The 22,307-nt window shown below is 43.5% G+C and overlaps 1 protein-coding gene and 4 non-coding genes across 5 annotated transcripts; 2 read left to right on the top strand and 3 right to left on the bottom strand.

Moving 5' to 3' along the window:
* Positions 1 to 1,778: 1,778 nt before the first annotated feature.
* Positions 1,779 to 1,861, bottom strand: TRNAL-CAG (transfer RNA leucine (anticodon CAG)). The gene has a single exon. It is a non-coding gene; the product is annotated as a tRNA-Leu (tRNA).
* A 14,457-nt stretch (positions 1,862 to 16,318) lies between these two features.
* On the bottom strand, positions 16,319 to 16,401 carry TRNAL-CAG (transfer RNA leucine (anticodon CAG)). Its single transcript has one exon. It is a non-coding gene; the product is annotated as a tRNA-Leu (tRNA).
* Positions 16,402 to 16,729: 328 nt separating this feature from the next.
* TRNAF-GAA (transfer RNA phenylalanine (anticodon GAA)) lies at positions 16,730 to 16,802 on the top strand. The gene has a single exon. It is a non-coding gene; the product is annotated as a tRNA-Phe (tRNA).
* Positions 16,803 to 17,303: 501 nt separating this feature from the next.
* Positions 17,304 to 17,376, top strand: TRNAF-GAA (transfer RNA phenylalanine (anticodon GAA)). Its single transcript has one exon. It is a non-coding gene; the product is annotated as a tRNA-Phe (tRNA).
* Positions 17,377 to 20,507: 3,131 nt separating this feature from the next.
* LOC134576913 (olfactory receptor 1F1-like) lies at positions 20,508 to 21,440 on the bottom strand. The gene has a single exon (XM_063435585.1). It carries the CDS (start codon positions 21,438 to 21,440, stop codon positions 20,508 to 20,510), a length of 933 nt encoding a protein of 310 aa, XP_063291655.1.
* Positions 21,441 to 22,307: the final 867 nt, after the last annotated feature.

Here is a 22,307-nt window from a genome sequence, read left to right as displayed (position 1 = left end):
GTATATATTTATTGCATTTTATTTGAAAAATTTGCTTTATTTGACTGCAATAAATGTTTTAATTTGACTCTGACTTTAAAAATTTGATTAGGCAACATTTATGTAATTTATGTAACTTTATTTCTGAATCACTTACCATTAAGTAGTTCCAGGGCATTCGCGGCTGAGTCCCCCTGAAGTCTACTCGAGGTTTTGGTCCATGCGAATAAGATGGCCGCCACCTCGTGGTCGAATGACACTTCAAATGGCTTTGGGAGTTCGGGAGTTTGAAGTGCCGCTTCGAAAGTTCGAATTGTGGCCATACAAGTACAAAAAGGCACAGACAGTGGTTTTAACCAGGATTTAACACAGGGGTCATTGTCACAGGGCAAGAGGCTGGCAAGTATGCCCTTCCACAGCTACCATTCAAACTGGTTTTGCGCCCTTTCTCCCGATTGGCTGGTGAAACACCTCTGTAATGGAGCTCCCTGTACCCTGGCTGGGTACATCCGCCAAAGGACCGCTTCCTAGTTGGAAAAGAGGAAAAAAAATCAGCGCTTCTGCCCCCAGTTGCCATGGCTTGACTGAGGTCCTGGAACCTCTCCATCCTGGAGCCGAATAGGGGACGCGACAACACACAGACCTGGAAGCTGGACGACACAGAGTCCTGGGAGCTGTAGTCCTTACAAGGACTTTCCCTGTTGAATCCTCGACACTGGAACAAGCTGGAGTAGTGATTAGCCCTTTCCCCTCCCAGTTACCAGACGACACAAATGTCTGGGAGTCCCCTTTAATCTGGCCAGATGGCCTGCTTTTATATATTTCAGAGTAATAGCAAACACGCCCAGGACACTCCCACATAAAACACAGTAATCCCTCCCCTGTGCCTGAGAGATAATTGAGTCAGGAACTGAATACAGGCGAATACAGGCAATGATAGAAGTCCAGCGGTGTTCGTGAGTTTCTGTGTCTGATTTTAGTTCCATGAATTCGACGACCAAACACCACTACCTGCGTTCATGCGAACAAGATGGCCACCACCTCGTGGTCATTCATCCGAATTGCGGCCACCCAGACGACCAAACACTGAGGTGAGAACCATTCCAAAGTGTTAATAGGGGTTAACAATCTGCCGGATGGTCCCTGGTTCGTGCGGTTGTTCAATTCCTGAGTGGTATAGGGAAATTACACAAACTAAGCCAGTTAAACAGTCTTTTACAGGTTTCCCTGCAGGGCCCATAGTCTGTGGGCATACAGACCTCATACCTCATACCTAAAGTAATAGACTATACACATTACTTTAGGAATTATGTGGATGTTAAAAATTTACCTTTGTCTGGGATGAATTGTTTTATTTTCCTATAGAAAGCACTGCTGTCAGTTTTATAGCTTTATATAGCATACACTGCAATAAATGTATTATTTATCCTATAAAGTGTAACTGCAAAGGCAATGCAAAGAACTGCTATAGGGAACTAGTTGTATTGTGCTTCATGAATCTACAAACTCAACCTATTATTCGTATCCTTTAGCACGTTATGAATATATTCATTCATTAAATAAATGTGGCATTATACATGGCATTACTTCCATATGAATTCATTACATCCCTAGCTTTGAAACAAACTATAAGTAATTTTTATTTTATTTTACAATCTTTACATAACATTTTTTTTAATGAAAAATATGATGAGTAATTTTGATGCATTTGTATTCTGTTTGCATGCTGGGAAAATAGAAGATACCTAACAGATTAGAAGTGCCGGTATATTCATTTTTACTTCTCTGAATAAAAAGGTTGTCAGAAGTGGGATTCGAACCCACGCCTCCAGAGGAGACTGCGACCTGAACGCAGCGCCTTAGACCGCTCGGCCATCCTGACTTTTGTTGGTGCTACGAAGCTAGAGATTGTACAGGTTAATGAGACTCAGTCTCAGTATTTATATGCTCTAATTACATAGGTATATTAAAAGAGAGTGAAAAAGAATAATGCATCGTGTATATTACAGATCTACAACACTCACTGCCTTAAACATTTTCTAAACATTTACTACATCCACAATCACCCAGCTGTCCTAGAACATCCTGAACTGCATTTCACACAGCAACAGCTTTCAAATGAGATTTATATGGATTCACTGTAATGAAATCACTGCAGTCACATTTACAAAGAATATACTGTAATAAAAGAATTGCAATCACATTTACATAGAATGCACTGTAATAAAAGCTCTGCAGTCACATTTACATAGAATGCACTGTAATAAAAGCTCTGCAGTCACATTTACATAGAATGCACTGTAATAAAAGCTCTGCAGTCACATTTACATAGAATGCACTGTAATAAAAGCTCTGCAGTCACATTTACATGGAATACACTGTAATAAAAGCATTGCAGTCACATTTACATGGAATGCACTGTAATAAAAGCTCTGCAGTCACATTTACATGGAATACACTGTAATAAAAGCTCTGCAGTCACATTGACATGGAATACACTGTAATAAAAGCTCTGCAGTCACATTTACATATAATACACTGTAATAAAAGCTCTGCAGTCACATTTACATGGAATACACTGTAATAAAAGCATTGCAGTCACATTTACATGGAATACACTGTAATAAAAGCTCTGCAGTCACATTTACATGGAATGCACTGTAATAAAAGCTCTGCAGTCACATTTACATGGAATGCACTGTAATAAAAGCTCTGCAGTCACATTTACATAGAATGCACTGTAATAAAAGCTCTGCAGTCACATTTACATAGAATGCACTGTAATAAAAGCTCTGCAGTCACATTTACATGGAATACACTGTAATAAAAGCTCTGCAGTCACATTTACATATAATACACTGTAATAAAAGCTCTGCAGTCACATTTACATGGAATACACTGTAATAAAAGCATTGCAGTCACATTTACATGGAATACACTGTAATAAAAGCTCTGCAGTCACATTTACATGGAATGCACTGTAATAAAAGCTCTGCAGTCACATTTACATGGAATGCACTGTAATAAAAGCTCTGCAGTCACATTTACATAGAATGCACTGTAATAAAAGCTCTGCAGTCACATTTACATAGAATGCACTGTAATAAAAGCTCTGCAGTCACATTTACATGAAATACACTGTAATAAAAGCTCTGCAGTCACATTTACATGGAATACACTGTAATAAAAGCTCTGCAGTCACATTTACATGGAATACACTGTAATAAAAGCTCTGCAGTCACATTTACATATAATACACTGTAATAAAAGCATTGCAGTCACATTTACATGGAATACACTGTAATAAAAGCATTGCAGTCACATTTACATAGAATGCACTGTAATAAAAGCATTGCAGTCACATTTACATAGAATGCACTGTAATAAAAGCATTGCAGTCACATTTACATGGAATACACTGTAATAAAAGCTCTGCAGTCACATTTACATGGAATACACTGTAATAAAAGCTCTGCAGTCACATTGACATGGAATACACTGTAATAAAAGCTCTGCAGTCACATTTACATGGAATACACTGTAATAAAAGCTCTGCAGTCACATTTACATGGAATGCACTGTAATAAAAGCTCTGCAGTCACATTTACATAGAATGCACTGTAATAAAAGCATTGCAGTCACATTTACATAGAATGCACTGTAATAAAAGCATTGCAGTCACATTTACATAGAATGCACTGTAATAAAAGCATTGCAGTCACATTTACATGGAATACACTGTAATAAAAGCTCTGCAGTCACATTTACATGGAATGCACTGTAATAAAAGCTCTGCAGTTACATTTACATGGAATGCACTGTAATAAAAGCTCTGCAGTCACATTTACAGAGAATGCACTGTAATAAAAGCATTGCAGTCACATTTACATAGAATGCACTGTAATAAAAGCATTGCAGTCACATTTACATGGAATACACTGTAATAAAAACACTGCAGTCATATTTACATGTAATACACTGTAATCAAAGCTCTGCAGTTGGTTAAATCCATGAGTCACTGGAAACACTGCCGTTATCTTTATATGGAATGCATTGTAATAAAAACACAGTTTTAATATTTGGGAATTTGTGATTTCTAAAATTACTTTATACTTATTTATTGGGTTACTTGTATCATCAGTGCTATGACATAGTAAATATTTACGGTCAAAGTCATACTTTCTATGGTTATAATGTTATTTGTTTTAACCTCTTCAGGTCGGACAAATGGGTATCCACTAGTAGTAAACTGGGTGCTAACTGTTTTTTTTTAATTTTCCGCCTTTTTGTATATCACTATAGGTTTTTCGGGGATAACCTTTCCGAATACATCATCTTTCTTCAGTATATCAAATCGAAATAATCCGTCAATTGTTTTATTGCTTCCTTCTCTTTCTTAGAAAGATTTGGAGTATACTTGTTATGGGTGATTTTTTTCTAAATCGTCTTGGACAAGTTCATTGAACAATTCTAGATATTTATTTTTTTTCCATACAGGGATAGAAATTGGATTTATTTTTTTATTTGGAATGTACTATCGGGATCAAAGATAATTCACAATTTACAGGGATATCCTTCTCGTTAGGTGTTGATTCTACGATTTTTTCTTTCTGACGTTTTTCAAAAAATCTTTTTCTGGTTAATTTCTTTAGAAATATTTGGTTATCCAGAAAAAGAGAAAAGGGTTGTGGGTTAGTAGCTGGAGCGGTCTGGAACTATGGCGACGCTACATAGACGATGTCCTGATTTTATGGGAAGGTCAGACAGAGGGACTTGTATCCTTCATAAATAATATCAATTGTAACGATTATAATTTACATTTTACATCAGTTATACATTCTACACATATTGACTTTTTGGATCTCACCCTTTATGTTGAAGGAGGACAATTAAAAAGCAAAACCTTTTTTAAAAGCACAGACTATAACACAGCGATTAACAAATCTAGCTTACATCACGGTCCGTGGCTCACGAACGTCAAATGATGCGCCTAAGACGTAATTGTACAGACTTGTCAACATTTGAGGAACAAAATCAGATTATTAAAAAAAGATATTATGAAAAGGGTTATGATTTGAAAAAAATGAATCAGGATGAGAAACAAATAAAAAGTCTAGAAAGACAATCGTTACTAAAAAACCAAGGTGGCACTCAAAAAAATAAAACTAATAATAGATTTGAATATGCCTTTATCACCAGGTTTAATTCCCAGGCCAAAAAAATGGAAAAAATTTGAAAAAACACTGGCATATACTGAAGAAAGATGATGTATTAGGAAAGGTTATCCCAGAAAAACCTATAGTTATATACAAAAAGGCGGAAAATTTAAAAAACAGTTAGCACCCAGCTTACTACGTACCAAAAAAGTGGATACCCATTTGTTTGAACTAAAAGGTTTTTACAGTTGTGTCAAAAAAGAACCACAGATGATTTTACAGGCACCTATACCAAGAAAAAGTATGAAATAAAAAAGTAAATTCAATGTTCCACCATGTTTATCATTTACCTTTTACAATGTGGTTGTGGCGCCCAATATGTGGGGCGAACAACACGAAAATTACATACTAGGCTGGCAGAGCATTTTTATTATATCCATACTAACAAAACGGAACACAGTGTTCCCAAACACTGTAATACATGTCCGTCTTTCTCGTGGGATAATTTTATGGCGATCGGGATAGATAGAACGGATAGAAATTGGAGAGGAGGAAATAGATCTACACTACTGAATAAAAAAGAAGCACAGGGGATCTATAACTTAGGTACCCTTAAACACGGCCTAAATATGGACATAGATCTCACAGGACTAATTTGATTTTTTAGGCATGTAGATATAAATAGGCTCTTTTTCACCCCCTCCATTCTTTGGAGTTTTTTCCTCTCTGGTCTTTCCAAGTTCTTTTTCTTCATGAATCTTTATGATATTGCGTTTATTCTTGATTTTAATTTTTGTTTTTAAGTTTCAGAATTTTTTGGAGCAAGAATCATTACATTAATTTTTTACAATTTCTGCCGTATAATAAATATATTATATTATTATGTACATTATATACATTTCTTATTTTTATGCCTGTCTGTTAAACAATATTGTAAGAGCATTGACTAAGGCATTTAGAATATTGTTAGAGATTATATTCATATGTAATATCTGTGGAAGAGGTGTCCCATGATGATTGTGGTTTATATATTCTTATTTTATTTTTATATTTATTTTTATTTTTATTTTTATATTTGTAACGGATCGCCTGGCACCCCAACTGGGTACCTCCGTTAAAGGATGCACCTAGCGTTTCCTGAGGACTCCAAGCACTCTGGCAGACAACACTATCACCGTATCGGAGAAGCATATGAATCCTCTCAAGCCTCTGAATGCAGTAGACAGTTGAATAGGAACCATACGAATAGGTTTGCACTCCTAACAGTCAAACTGGAACAGCATGCAATAAATCCTCCCCCAATAATGAGACGACACTTCACTTTTTATACATTTTTATAACTTTCTGAGTTAACATCGTACATACATAAAACTTATATTATTTTAACCAGTATAACTTGGGGACAAACATGTCCAAAATTCACTTGAATAGGTTCAGGGGTTTAACAGTTAGGTCGAAGTCCTTTGTTTTCACTTGCAAGCATGGCTTTTCCTGCTCAGACCAGTTCCCACTGGTCTGGCAGTGTCCCTGGGACAACACCCTGCTGGAGAACAATGGATCCGGGGGAGGGGAAGAGGAAGTGTCCAAAAAGTTTCAGTAAGTCCATTCACTGTGCTTAAAGGGCCAGTAGCCGCACAATAAAATACAATATGCCCAAATACTGTATTTAAAGGGCCAAATCTCCCAGGGGCCATAGTCAGCAGGCAGGAGGCAGGCAAGCAGCCCCCTCCAAGGACACGTGGCAAGGTCGGTTTCGCCACACTTCTCCCCTTTACCCCCCAGACTAACAGGGTATCTGACCTTCTGTCGGTCAGTGCCCTGGTTAGTCCAGCAACCCACCCACGAAGCACAAACAGTAGTACAGCCCACCCGCAATAAATGGTTACTACACCTGAGTAAGAGATAAACTTGTCCCGGTCCAGGTGCCTCACCACGGCTGTGCGGGAAACTGGTAGGCTGCCTTGGTGGGTTGCTGAGTGGGCAGAGACCAGCTGTACTCTGCCCTGGTGCCAGCGCTACCACGGAAGTAGCCTGGTTTGAGCCTGGCTGTGGAAGGGGGAGACCGATTGTCTCCCCTCTGGATACACCGCTCTGTGGCTGGGGGACAGGACCGACCGTCCCCACCCCTTGCGCTGCAAGTGCAGAGACCACGGTCCCATCTGCACAGTTGTGGGGCCTAACATCTCCCCTTGGTGGGTTAGGCTGCCGCTGGGGAGAGGGGGTAACAAGCTCCTCTCCCTTACACACTTCCAGCCACTGGGGAGCAGGGCTGACCATCTGTACTCCCTGTAGTTTAGGTGCAGAGACCACGGTCCCATCTGTGCTGGTGTGGGGCTTACTGTCTCCCCTTGGTGGGCTAGGCTGCCGCTGGGGAGAGGGGGTAACAAGCTCCTCTCCCTTACACACTTCCAGCCGCTGGGGAGCAGGGCTGACCATCTGTACTCCCTGTAGTTTAGGCGCAGAGACCACGGTCCCATCTGTGCTGGTGTGGGGCTTACTGTCTCCCCTTGGTGGGCTACGCTGCCGCTGGGGAGAGGGAACGCGACTCTCCCCTCCCGGTAAAATATTCTGCCGCTGGGGAGCAGGGCTGACCCTCCGTACTCCCTGTAGCTTGGGCGCAGAGACCACGGTCCCATCTGCGCGGGTGAGGGGCTTAGTGTCTCCCCTTGGTGGGCTAGGCTGCCGCTGGGGAGGGGGAACGAGACTCTCCCCTCCCGGTAAAATATTCTGCCGCTGGGGAGCAGGGCTGACCCTCCGTACTCCCTGTAGCTTGGGCGCAGAGACCACGGTCCCATCTGCGCGGGTGAGGGGCTTAGTGTCTCCCCTTGGTGGGTTATGCTCCTGAACTGTAGACTGCCGCTGGGGAGAGGGGGTAACAAGCTCCTCTCCCTGACGCTTTCCCTCTTTCGCCCGCTGGAATTCTCGGCCAAGCCTTGTTTTTCGCTCGGCCATGACCTGGTTCCAGATCACCCGGCGTGTCTCCATGGGTAAATCATCCCCATACTGGGCCACTCGCTGCCTTACTTCGGCCAGCCAATTACCTCCTAAACCTTCCATACTTGTCTGCTGGTGAAGAGGGGGACCAACTGTCTCATCTTTCCATATATTGTCCTGCCGCTGGGGAGCAAGGATGGCACCTTCAGCTCCCTGTAACACACACTGCCGCTGGGGAGGAAGGACGGCACCTTCAGCTCCCTGTAACATACACTGCCGCTGGGACGGAAGGACGGCACCTTCAGCTCCCTGTAACACACACTGCCGCTGGGAGGAAAGACGGCACCTTCCGCTCCCTGGAGTACACACTGCCGCTGAGGAGGAAGGACGGCACCTTCAGCTCCCTGGGATACACACTGCCGCTGGGGAGGAAGGACGACCCCTTCAGCTCCCTGGGGTACACACTGGCGCTGGGGAGGAAGGACGGCACCTTCAGCTCCCTGGGGTACACACCGCCACTGGGGAGGAAGGACGACCCCTTCAACTCCCTGTAACACACACTGCCGCTGGGGAGCAAGGACGGCACCTTCAGCTCCCTGTAACACACACTGCCGCTGGGGAGGAAGGACGACCCCTTCAGCTCCCTGGGGTACACACTGCCGCTGGGGAGGAAGGATGGCACCTTCAGCTCCCTGGGGTACACACCGCCGCTGGGGAGGAAGGACGACCCCTTCAACTCCCTGTAACGCACACTGCCGCTGGGGAGCAAGAACGGCACCTTCAGCTCCCTGTAGCACACACCACCGCTGGGGAGGAAGGACGACCCCTTCAACTCCCTGTAACACACACTGCTGCTGGGGAGCAAGGACGGCACCTTCAGCTCCCTGTAACACACACTGCCGCTGGGAGGAAGGACGACCCCTTCAGCTCCCTGGGCTACACACTGCCGCTGGGGAGGAAGGACGACCCCTTCAACTCCCTGTAACACACACTGCCACTGGGGAGCAAGGACGGCACCTTCAGCTCCCTGTAACACACACTGCCGCTGGGCAGAGAGACCAATTGGCCACAGCCCCAATCTCCGCAATCGGCACTCGCATTCCCATGCCGCTCGATTCTCCACATCCAACTTGCGCACGGTTGCCATAAGCGCCTCTGTTGAAGGATTCGGGCCGGACGTTGGTATTGCGTTCCAGCTTGACACGCACGCGACGGAATTTCAACACAGGTGGATCATATTTCGTTCTTCTGGCGGCATATTCAAATGAAGACTCCTGGAACAGTGAAACCATAATCCCTGAAGAAGTCCTGCGGACGAAACGCGTTGGATTATACCACTGGAGGACTTGCTGTTGATGATTTTAATACCACCTTGTAGTGGATCATATGCTGTTTTACCTGGACCTTTTTGTAAGTGCATTATATAATAAATTCTTTGAAGTTTTATTTCAATCTGCACTAATATTTGGTTTCTTTACCTTACAAGTGTGAAAGAAGATTCTTCCTAATTTACCCTGAAGACCACTTCTGATTAAGGATGATGGGCCTGATATTCACTGATATTTTGTGAGTTTTATATAGTCATCCTGCGTGTCTTTACATTCATACTTTTATCACACGATGTGTGATTTAGATATTTTTCTGTAGATATCGTCCACCACGCTATTATAAGGTTGTATATATATAATTTTTATTTACACCTTAGAAGTGTTCATTTCACCTGCTTTGCATTCCTACTTATTTCTTTTTGTTGTACTATGGGGGGCAGAGCCTAACTGCTGAGCCAAGCGGACGCGTCTCGCTAGAACTCTGGCTGAACCGCGACAATATCAGTGCTTATAAGCTATAAGCTATCCTACAATCGTATCACACACCAGAGGTTGGGGAGCTATCCAGAGACCACCCCGATCTGTAACAAAAGTGCAGACTCAGGCACCTACGGTCACAGTACGAGCCGCGGTCTACCACACGCGGGCAGACGGGAGGCGGACGATCCCTCTGCTCAGGGGCTTAACATCCTGTGTAGACCCCACCAGAGAATATTCCCCCCTCCCCCGGTGAGGGTGATCCCGGCACCCCTAACAACCCACAGACGACATGGGGCACAAACACAAAAGTCAATACCAGACGGAGAGGCCTACACTACCGGACATAAGGCTGTCCTCTGAGAGAACACCTCCGCCATTACCCACAAAGGCAGCAACTGAACACCACAGTGAACAAGATGCCTCAGATGACTCCCCTGAAGAGAAGGAACCATGTATCTCACCTAACCCAGCTGGAGTATATCTTAGAGCTGACTCAGATGAGGACTCATCCCCATCCACAAAGGGAGATCTAAAAAGATTGTTGGTAGATCTGAGAAAAGTGTGGAAGTCAGACCTCCAGGAAACACAAGCTGACATAAAGGTCCTGCAACAAAAAGTGTCAGCGGTGGAGGGCAGAGAACAGTCACAGGACACTCAACTTCAGGCTACTAAGCAACATGTGGAGGGTCTCACCACACAAGTTCAACAATTACACAAGATGGTGCTCACACTGGAGTCCTGACACCGGTGACAGAATGTACGCCTGAGAGGCCTACCTGAACAGGTAGAGCGGGTGGACATATTGCCATACGTTCGGAGGCTGTTTGCCTCAATGGGTATTCAAAGTGCTACAGACACCCCATACATTCTGACCGCTTTTTGAGTATGTATATGTATATATTTATCAGTATGTATCTATCGATCTATGTATGTATGTGTATGTATGTCTGTCAGTATGTATGTATGTATGATTCTATGTATGTATGTATGTGTGTATGTATGTCAGTATGCATGTATGTATGTCTGTTTGTCAGAATGTATGTGTGTATGTGTGTGTGTCAGTATGCAAGTATGTATGTACTTCAGTGTGAGTGTGTGTGTGTGTATCTGTATCTCCTTATGCATGTGTGTGTCTGTATATGTGTGTGTCTGTTTCAGTATATGTGTGTCAGTATGCCTGTATGTGTGTATGTCTGTTTCAATATTTGTGTATCTTTCTCTGTGTGTGTCTGTGTCCTTTTGTGTCTGTGTGTGTGTATTCCTGTGGGCGAGATTTGGAGGCTGGGCTTGGAGGCGGGCACCCGGGGGCCCAGACCTTGAGCTGTGTTAGGGGCCCCAGAATTTCTGATGGCGGCCCTGGATATACCCCATTTGCAATATCTTGGGTTGTCTACTTTTGCAAATGGTATGCCATCATCAGGGCCGGATTAAGAGCACACTGGGCCTGGTGCTGACAATTATGATGGGCCTAATTACGGAATCTTATTGACCAAAAACACTAAAACAGTCATACCTCCCAAGCGTCATGTATCTGATAGAGATGGTGCTGGAGGGAAACTCATAGGATGCGGCTATAAGAAAACACATACTCTAATCTCTCTCTAATTTTTGATTTCATCTTTCAAGTAAATCCATAACCCCTAACAGCAGTGTCCAGTGAAGCAGGAAGTCAATGGGCGGGGTAAAAGGTGGGCCACTGGTGCGAATCACGTGACCAGACCTGCCAAAAGGGGAGAACATGCCCAAAAAGGGGGCATGTCTGTCCAAAGAATTTGAAGGACAGCCTGGCATGAATGCATGTCAGGCTGCCCGCCAATCCTGCAGGCTGTCCAACTAAGGGCATACTATGCAGGCAGCACCCTAAGCTTGACATAAATGCGTCTAATGTTGCGCTCACTCCATGCTTTCTAAGGACTGTCCCCTAGCACTCACATGTCCACTTTTCTCATTATTGTCTTATTAGCAGGCAGAAGTCCCTGGTATATAGTCTGAGACAGAGAAAAGGTGTATGTAGTGAGTGTAGAAGAAAGGGGACATGCCACAGTGTTAGAGACACCAACGTCTGCATTACCTAAATTAATTTTATTGTCAGCCAGTCCACAAAAGTTTTGTTCCCATACATCCCTCTTAAGCTTTCAAACTTAAAGGAACACTATAGTCACCATTACAACTACAGCTTATTGTATTTGTTCTGGTAAGTAGAATCATTCCATTCAGGCCTTTTGCAGTAAACACTGTCTTTTCAGAGAAAATAACTCCACTGGCCACTCCTTAGATGGTTGCTAGAGGTGCTTCCTGGGGCAGTACTGCCTAGTGTGCAGCACTGCTATTCAGTGTCTCCACCCTCTGCATGCAGACACTGAACTTTCCTCAAACAGATGCATTGATTCAATTTATCTTTTCGAGGAGATGCTGATTGGAATTGTGCTGGCTCTGCCCCTGATCTGCTTAGTTGACAGTCTCAGCCAATCCTATGGGGAAGTATGGTAATTTGCTCAGACCACCACTTCTGATGATGTCAGCAGACAGTCAGTTCAGAGGCAGAGCCAGCAGCTGCAAGTTATATTTTACTATACTTAGGGAGGCAAGAAGGGGCCAACGTGGTGGTTTTAACATAATAGGGTCAGAATTACATGATTGTGTTCCTGACCCTATAGTGCTCCTTTAAGCAAGAGTATGTGAAGAGTAGTTAGGGTTGCCACCTTTCTTGGAAAATACCAGTCTTAATAATTTGTTTAATCACAAGGAGTGACATCAGAGAAAATTCTGTAAAATCACCAATAAACTACTCACAGATTGATTCTGCTGTATAGATGGATTGCTCCCAGTGTCTCAGTCTCGCAAGTCACCCAGTGTCTCAGTGTCCCTATGTATAACAGTGTCAGTGTCCCCATGTCGCCCAGTCCCCTAGTCTCTCAGTGTCCCCATTTCTCCCAGTGTCCCAATGTCTCAGTGTGTCCCCATGTCACTAGGATACTGGGGACACTGAGAGACATGGGGACACTGAGAGACATGGGGACACTGAGAGACCCGGGGACACAGAGACATGGGGACACTGAAACATTTAAGGAAACTGGGAGAAATGGGGACACTGAGACACTAGGGACACAGACACTGGGAGACATGGGGACACTGAAACATTTGGGTCACTAAGACACTAGGGACACAGAGACATGGGAACACAGACACTGGGAGACTAGGGGACACTGGGGACACTGGGAGACATGGGGACACATAGGGACACTGGGAGACATGGGGACACTAGGCACACTGAGACACTAGGAACACAGACACTGGGAGACATGGGGACACTGAAACATTTAGGGACACTAAGACACTAGGGACACAGAGACATGGGAACACAGACACTGGGGACACTAGGAGACATGGGGACACTGGGACACATAGGGACACTGGGAGACATGGGGACACTAGGCACACTGAGACACTAGGAACACAGACACTGGGAGACATGGGGACACTGAAACATTTAGGGACACTAAGACACTAGGGACAAAGTGACATAGGGACACTGGGAGACTATAGGACACTGGGAGACTAGGGGGACACTGGCTGGGAGACAGACACTTGGGGACACTGGGAGACATGGGGACAGTTGTGGACATAGACATGGGGACACTGGGACATAAAGGGACACTGGGACACATGGGGACACTAGGCACACTGAGAGACATTGGACACTGGATGGGAGACATGGGGACACTGGGAGAAATGGGGACATAGTGTCTCCGTGTCCCAATGTCTCAGTGTCTCCCAATGTCCCTATGTTTCACAGCATCCCCATGTGTCCCCTAGTGTCTCAGTGTCCCCATGTTTTCCAGTGTCCCCAAGTGTCTCAGTGTTTCCAGGTCTCCCAGTGTCTGTGTCCCCATGTGTCCTAGTGTCAGTGTCCCCTAGTGTCTGTGTCCCCATTTGTCCCCTAGTGTCTCAGTGTCCATATATGTCCCCTAGTGTCTCAGTGTCCCATAGTGTCTCAGTGTCCCCATGTGTCCCTGCTGCCTTTCCCCCCATCCCTCACTTACCTGAGCTGTAGAGCTGCTGTCTGGACTCTGCTGTGTTGCTGCTCCCTCACGGATCAGTAAGTAGTAGAGAGAGGCAGGGATATGCTGTAACTTCCTATCCCTGCCTCTCTACACACACAGTGACCCCTACTGGTCGGTGCTGGTATTGCAGAGTGATCTCCATTTATTCTGAGAAAATTACCTGCATTTGTATTGCCGGTATTACTGCAATAGTGGCACAGCCAGGCAGCCTCAAATACCAGTAAAATACCAGTCAGGTGGCAAACCTAAGAGTAGTGTGTGTAAAAAACAAAAACATTTTTTTTTTTTTTAAATGGGCCTATTCTATGGGCCTGGGCCTGGAGCTGCAGCTCCATCAGCCCCTATGTTAATCCGGCCCTGGCCATCATGGGGGTAATTCTCCTTCCTGGGCTACCATACGGTCTCAAAGGCGACGTAACCAAACTGGCAAATTTCAATGTGAAAAAATTGAAATGCAAGCCTTATATTTGACTCTCTAACTTTCCAAAACACCATAAAATCTGTACATGGGGGGTACTGTTAAATTTGGGAGACTTTACTGAACACAAGCATAAGTGTTTCAAAACAGTAACACATATTATTATTATTATTTTATTATTTATATAGCGCCAGCAAATTCCGTAAAGCTGTATAAGGGTGGACTAACAGACACGTAATTGTAACCAGCCAAATGGAGGCACAGGAACAGAGGGGTTGAGGGCCCTGCTCAATGAGCTTACATGGTAGAGGTAAAAGCACTGCAGTCACATTTCCATAGAATGCACTGTAATAAAAGCACTGCAATCACATTTACATAGAATGCACTGTAATAAAAACACTGCAGTCACATTTACATGGAATACACTGTAATAAAAGCACTACAATCACATTTACATAGAATGCACTGTAATAAAAACACTGCAGTCACATTTACATGGAATACACTGTAATAAAAGCACTGCAGTCATATTTACATAGAATGCAATGTAATAAAAGCACTGCATTCATAGTTACATAGAATATACTTAAAGGACCACTATAGTGCAAGGCAGTGGCATACACATGACCCATGGGGCCCCGGTGCAAAAATTGATCCGTGGGCCCCCCCCCTCGCGCTTACTCTGAGCGGGCCGGAACAGCAACACATGGCGGCGGGCACCTGGTCGCAGGGGTTGCAGGGCTGCGACCGCGGTATGTACGCCACTGCATGCAGATGCACACACACTTAAAGGACCACTACAGACACCCAGATCACATCAGCTCAATGAAGTGGTCTGGGTGTCAGGTCCCTCTAGATTTAACCCTGCAGCTGAAAGCATAGCAGTTTCAGAGAATCTGCTATGTTTCACTGAGGGTTAATCCAGCCTCTAGTGGCTGTCTCACTGACAGCCGCTAGAGGCGCTTCCGCCATTTTATGACACTGAACGTCCATAGGAAAGCATTGAGTTCCTATGGGCGGTTTGAATGCGTGCGCGGCTCTTGCCGTGCATGCGCATTCGGAGCTGAGAGGCGGAGGGATCCCCAGCGCCATGGGAGTCCGGCGCTGGAGAAAGGTAAGTGCTGAAGACACACACACACTAGCTAACAGACACACACATTTACTGACAAAGACACACTCAGCGGCAGACATACATACACACTCACTTACAAAACATACACTCTCACTGACAAACACACACTCACTAACAGACATCAAACAGACTCACTAACACACACACACAAACACACTCAGTAACAGACACACACAGTAACCGGCGCCGGAAGATGACATCATCTTCCGGCTCCGGTATCAGTGCGGTGCGCGAGGGAGCTGAAGAGGAAGCACTCAGGGGAGAGTGCTCCCTCGCGCACCAGCCAGCCTGACCGGCCGCCAGGTGTAAGCAGGGCCAGCCTCGGGGGGCCCGGAGGTGGCCGGCTCCTGGGCCCCCCAGGAGAAGAGGCTGGCCCATTGCGTACATACCGGGTCGCAGGTATGCGACCCTGGTATGTACGCCACTGGTGCCAGGAAAACATACTCATTTTCCTGGCACTATAGTGCCCTGAGGATCCCCCACCTTTAGGGTCCCCCTCCCGCCGGGCTGGATGAAGAGGAAGGGGTTAAACTTACCTCATTCTCCATCACCGGGCGGGGAGCTCTCCTCCTCCTCTCTGCCTCTTCGGCTGAATGCGCATGGGCGGCAAGAGCCGCGCGCGCATTCAGCCAGTCCATAGGAAAGCATTATAAATGCTTTCCTATGGACGCTGGCGTCTTCTCATTGTGATTTTCACAGTAAGAATCGCAGAAGCCCTCTAGCATTCAGATACAGTGTGTGTCTTATGGGTAACTTGAAAGAGAGTCGTAACGCTTGATAGCATGATACATTACATGTGGTGGACTTTAACATAAAAAAATAAAAATTGTCAGAAGTGGGATTCGAACCCACGCCTCCAGAGGAGACTGCGACCTGAACGCAGCGCCTTAGACCGCTCGGCCATCCTGACTTTTGCAAGATATATTGAACAGACCATGGAACAATCTTTCCTCACAGGTACTATCTTTATTTGTGTGTTTATTAAATTGTATTTTAAAAATGTAAACAAGAAACATGTAAACAACAATAATGAAACAATATTTACAAAGCAATCAGTATGTCTAAAATGCCGAGATTAATGCAATAGGATTAAGGTTATCAAGTACTGCAGTTGCATTTCATTGTTCTATGTATCCATGGTTTGAATTTTGACTTAACTATTCACCTAAATATTAATGAGCTTGACCCGAAACGCTACAGAACAGATTCCCAGAGCATTACTACTAGGTTACATGGTGGCCGAAATAGCTCAGTTGGGAGAGCGTTAGACTGAAGATCTAAAGGTCCCTGGTTCGATCCCGGGTTTCGGCAAAATTTTGAAAAGCTCGTGCAGATTTAACCAAATTTTTTCTGTAACTGGCAAATTCCACTGGTGATGTTATTGCATGTTTTTGTAATAGCAAATTTCTGTTTTTAGGGAGCAATACTTTATATAAAATCTGTATTGTACTCTCTGTTATGTTTGAATTGTCACATTTGTTATTCATATATGTGTCCTGAAAAATACTCATTCTTGTAGTTTCTATTCCTTTATTTGAGAAAGCTAACTATGGGATACGTTCCATAACAGGAAGGTATTACAGATGATAAATATAAAAGAGAAAAATGGTGGCAAAAACAGAAGGGGCAGGTTTAGATGAATGTTAGTAGCTTCTTTCAATAGGATTAAGGTTATCAAGTACTGCAGTTGCATTTCATTGTTCTTTGTATCCATGATTTGAATTCAACGAATGAATATACATAACTATTCACCTAAATAATAATGGGCTTCAGAACAGAATTCACAGAGTATTGATATACAGTTACATGGTGGCCGAAATAGCTCAGTTGGGAGAGCGTTAGACTGAAGATCTAAAGGTCCCTGGTTCGATCCCGGGTTTCGGCAAATATTTTACATTCACTGAATCATACTCTTTGACAGCCTATTTTCAAAAAAATTAATTGAATCTCATTTAGTTACACATTTCTTTTTTCCAAAGCAGAATTGATATCATTATTATTATTAATATTATTAAATTCTAATTGGTATTGAATGTATTTCAAATCCTTGCCTTATCTTTCCAGATAAATAAATAAATAAAGCATGAATATGCCTCCTCTGCAGATAATGGTTTTTGCATTTTGAATTATTAAAAAATGATTATTTAAGATTTCTTACTGCCACCCATGGATGAAGGCGTGGAGATGTCCACAATCTATATTTCAGTCCCACCCACCTCCCATAGGTGGCATGTTCCAACGTAGATTATCATAGAGACCTTGCCCACTAACGACATTTCCACCCCTCCTTTATTAAATTTAGTCTCCACAGTCCACCCGATGTCCTTCCCACCAATAATCCTCTTTCACACCAACCCCCCAACTACCTACCATATTTCGCTCTCTCCTCTAATCCTCATGGCAATCCCTGTAATCGCCCAGGTACACCTTGATAGTCTACAGTACACCCTGATAATCTACAGTAACACCAACATAAAAACTGACAGCCAGCGGAACCGGGGGAGGGGGCAACGGTGCAATCCCCCCCAAGAAAATAGTACTGAGCTCCCTCTCCTTTGCCCCCCCTCCGGTTATCCAAGCGCCAGCCCTTCTATGTGCCTTCGCAAACTGAGATCTCCCCTCCAGCCCACAGGCACATTGTCAACAGCCGGCATGGGAGGGAGAGAAGATCCGAGGGAGCTCTCAGCCTGCAGCTCCACCAGGTCTCCTCTCGTGAGGTCGGAGTGTTGCTGCGGTTACCAGAGCAACGCTCCGAATGTCACGAGAGGAGACCCGGCGGAGCTGCAGGCTAGAGTTCACTCCCACCTGACTACCAGGGCTTCTCCACTGGACCACCAGGATTTGCAGGAAATGTCCCCCCTCCCTAAACAAAGGTAAGGAATAATAAAAAATAAAAAAAAATCATTTACTCCCACCAGCCCCCCAAAACACAATACCCACTCACACACACTGCACTCCTTATTGCACCCCCTCAAAACACACACACACACACACTGCATATCTCACTCACACTCACTGCACCCCCATATATTCACTGCACCCTCATACACATACAGCACCCCTCACTCACACACACTGCCCCTCACACACACTGCACCCCCGACATACACTGCACCCCTCACTCACTACACCTCTCACTCACACACACTGCCCCCCTTCACTCACTGCACTCTTCCCACAAACACACACTGCACCCTTAACACTGCACCCCTCACTCACACACACTGCCCACCATACACTCACTGGACCCCTCACACGCACTGCACCCCTCACACACACACTGCCCCAAACATACATACACTGCACATCGCACACACTACACCACTCACACACACTATATCCCTCTCACACACTACATCCTTATACACACACACACACACACTACACCCCTCACACGTTGCACCACACATACTACTACCCCTGACGCCTACTACAGACCCTAACACATACCCCAACAGACCCCATGTAAGTTGTCAAACTGTTCTTAAGCAGTTTGACTACTTACTCTGGGAAGGGTGCCACAACACTCTTGGCACCATAACCACTACAGTACCCCCTGTCCCCCCAACACTCACAGATAATTTTTTAATTTCAATTTAAATCCACCCAGCCTTCCTACCTTTGGGAGAGCATTTGAGGGCAGCGTTTTTTGCCACCCCATGGAAAGTGCAGCCCAAGGCAAATGCCTTGTTTTCCTCGCGGTAAATACAGCGCTAAGTATTCCCCCAGTGCACCTACTTTTCTCCACATTCCTACCCATACTGAAATGTCTCCCCACCCTTAAGACAACTCCCTCTCTCCTAATCGCCATCCTATTCCCTAGTGCTACTCACCCTGTCCTCTTGCCAAACCAATTAAACGTCCAGTCTCCTCTCTCCATCCTCTATGTTACCACCTCTTATCATCCCCAATGCAACTCCTCCTCTTCTCTCCTCTTCCAAATCCAATTTAACTTCCCCTCTCTTTTCCCCTGACCAAAACAACTCAGCCTCTCTTCTTTACATCAGTAACTATTCCACTCCTCATTGCAACGATCCCTCCTCTCCATATCAACAGTGCAACTCCCCCATCCTCTTCAAAGCCCGAGCTATATCTATCCCTATTGCAACTGACCCTCCTCTCTCCAAAGCCCGAGCTATATCTATCCCTATTGCAACTGACCCATCCTCAATGCAACCTCTTTATCTTTAGTTTTAGGGCTTCTCTGCTCCAAAACAGCTTTAGGTCAATTAAACGGCTTTAGTGTATAGATCACTCACTGATCTCACTGCTAAATTCTGTACCATTTAGGAGTTTTTGTGCAGCCTTAACCTCCAATCCCCTAGCTGTCACATGTGCAGCCTTCTTGAATATTTCTTGAAAAGACTTCATATTTTTTTAGCTTTCCTTTTTTCACAGGTGTTTAATTTAGAATTTCATAACTCTGTTAACTGCCCGCTAGAGCATGAAATGGCATCCTCCTGTATAATTAAGGTTTAATTAGCAGAGCAGGAAATAAGAACTTCTAAAGTAAACACAATGTGCAGTAAGTTCTGATTGAAAATAAAATCTTTTTTCATGGAGTCACAGCTAGGCAAGATGTGTCTAGAACTGCATAAACAAAGTGATTTTAACAGTAACACTGCAGTGGCATAATTTATACTATAAACCTGCTACATTAAGGGAAAGTGGCTTTGGTGGTTAGAAATCATTTTAAGTAAGGACCTGCCTAACAAAACGCGGACAGTTTGGTGCAGTGGCAGGATTATGCAATGTATGATCATAACCTGTAACAAAATCACAATTATTCTACCTAGGACAGGTGTTTTTATAAATTTGACAAGCTTTGACGTTAGTTCAGTTTGGAGTATATATATGTTGTATAATTAATGGACTGGTCTTGATGTATATGTGTTCAGGTGACTATTTCCTTTTGGCCTATATGATGATTGATAGGCAGGCAAACAGATGCATAGCTTAACGTTTCATCCTCAAAAAGTGTTTTTTTTTTTTTTTATCCAGACCCCAGTACAATTCTTAACTTTTATAGAATCTTCTCTTGACAAATGTTTTTTTCAATGCACCTTTCACTTCTTTATTTCTCAAAGTATAGATAAATGGGTTTAGCATTGGAGCAACAATTGTGTATACAACACTCACAATTCTGTCGTAGTTCACAGTGAAGCTAGAAGATGGCCTCATGTACATAAAAAATATGGTTCCGTAAAATAAAATGACCACAATGAGGTGAGAGGAACAAGTAGAAAAGGCTTTTGATCTGCCATCCCTAGAACGGATTTTGACAATGGTGGAGATAATTCGCACATATGAGGTCAGCACAATTATGAATGGTATTAAAACCGGTAACCCTCCTTCAGTGTAGATCAATAGCTTGTTGAGTGATGTATCGGAACATGTTAGATGCAAAAGAGGAGTCATGTCACAGAAGAAGTGATGGATTGTATTTATTCCGCAAAACTTCAAAGTAGATGCCATCAGGCTGTGCAATAATGAATGTAATGCAGAAGACAACCATGAAACTATGATAAGCATTGCACACAATCTGTTACTGATCATCATAGAGTAATGCAGTGGGCTACAGATGGCCACAAACCGATCGTAAGCCATAATAGCCAGAATGAAGCATTCAGTGCACGCAAAGACAAGGAAAAAATACAACTGTACAATACATTCAGCCAGATAAAGCGATGATGTTAAGATGATGTTGGCCAACATTTTTGGTACAATTGTTGATGTAGAACACATATCAACAAAGGATAAATTGCCTAGGAAAAAATACATGGGTGTGCGAAGATTAGAGTTTGATCTTACCAGGAATATAATTGTAGAATTCCCAAGTAGGTTCAGAAGATACATTATTAAAAAACACATAAACAAAAGAATCCGGTGGTCTGAAATGTCTGAAAGTCCAAGCAGTAGGAATTCAGGGTTTTTACTGTAATTCTTCATGGTGTTCTGTTGGGAACCCTGAATGGGACACAATTGTATATTATCAATATTCAACTTTACTCAGAAAAAAAACAAAACAAAAAAAACAGCCCAGAACGTACACAATCAAATAGCTACCTTGGGAACATGTGTTTCTCATAAATACACAACATAATTAACCCCTTAAGGACACAGCTTCAGAAGCTTGTCTTACGCTTAATGACACAAGCAATTTTAGCATTTTCTTGCTGTATGCGTTCAACTTCAATTTGCATCTCTCTCGTTTATTGCACCGACGCATATTACATACTGTTTTTTAGAGGACAGAAAGGGCTTTAATTTGATGTAACATATATATATATGTATATATATAAATGCTTATTTATTATTAAAAAATACAGAAAAATGCAAAAAAAAAATTAGTTTTTTGTACAGTTTTTGCAATAATAATGTGTGCCTAATTAGTGCAGGTTAAAGAAAGTAATTAAAAATAAATTAATTTAGTTGTTCTGATTTACAGAATATATAATGTGTCTGGGATTTTCAGTTTTTTTTGGTAGTTACAGGTCACAAAGCACAAGGAGTAAAATAAACTTTTAATATGGAGCAATTTTAGAATTTGGTATGTTTGTCTTGTAAGCTTAATAGCCATAAAAGAAAACAAAATTGCCACACAAAAGTATATATTTATATAAAGTAGACATCACAGGCTATTGTCCTAAGGTTGTTTTGACACTTTCTAAGTAGCCATTTCACCGCTAATCTCTGCTAAATATTGGAGTAAAATTTAGTATTTTGGGGTTTTTGGCACACAAACTTATAACAAAGAACTTCTCATGTGTAGGTTTTAGCTCTGAAAAATGTGAGTAAGACTACTTTTGTTCTATT

This window comes from Pelobates fuscus, chromosome 11 (assembly GCF_036172605.1).
Source record: "Pelobates fuscus isolate aPelFus1 chromosome 11, aPelFus1.pri, whole genome shotgun sequence".
Taxonomy (NCBI): domain Eukaryota; kingdom Metazoa; phylum Chordata; class Amphibia; order Anura; family Pelobatidae; genus Pelobates; species Pelobates fuscus.
Note: the sequence above shows the minus strand (reverse complement) of the source record. Positions and strands in the feature narration are given on the sequence as shown.

Bases quoted from the DNA above. Each gene is read 5' to 3' on its own strand.
- LOC134576913 (XM_063435585.1), bottom strand. From the start codon at position 21,440: ATGAAGAATTACAGTAAAAACCCTGAATTCCTACTGCTTGGACTTTCA.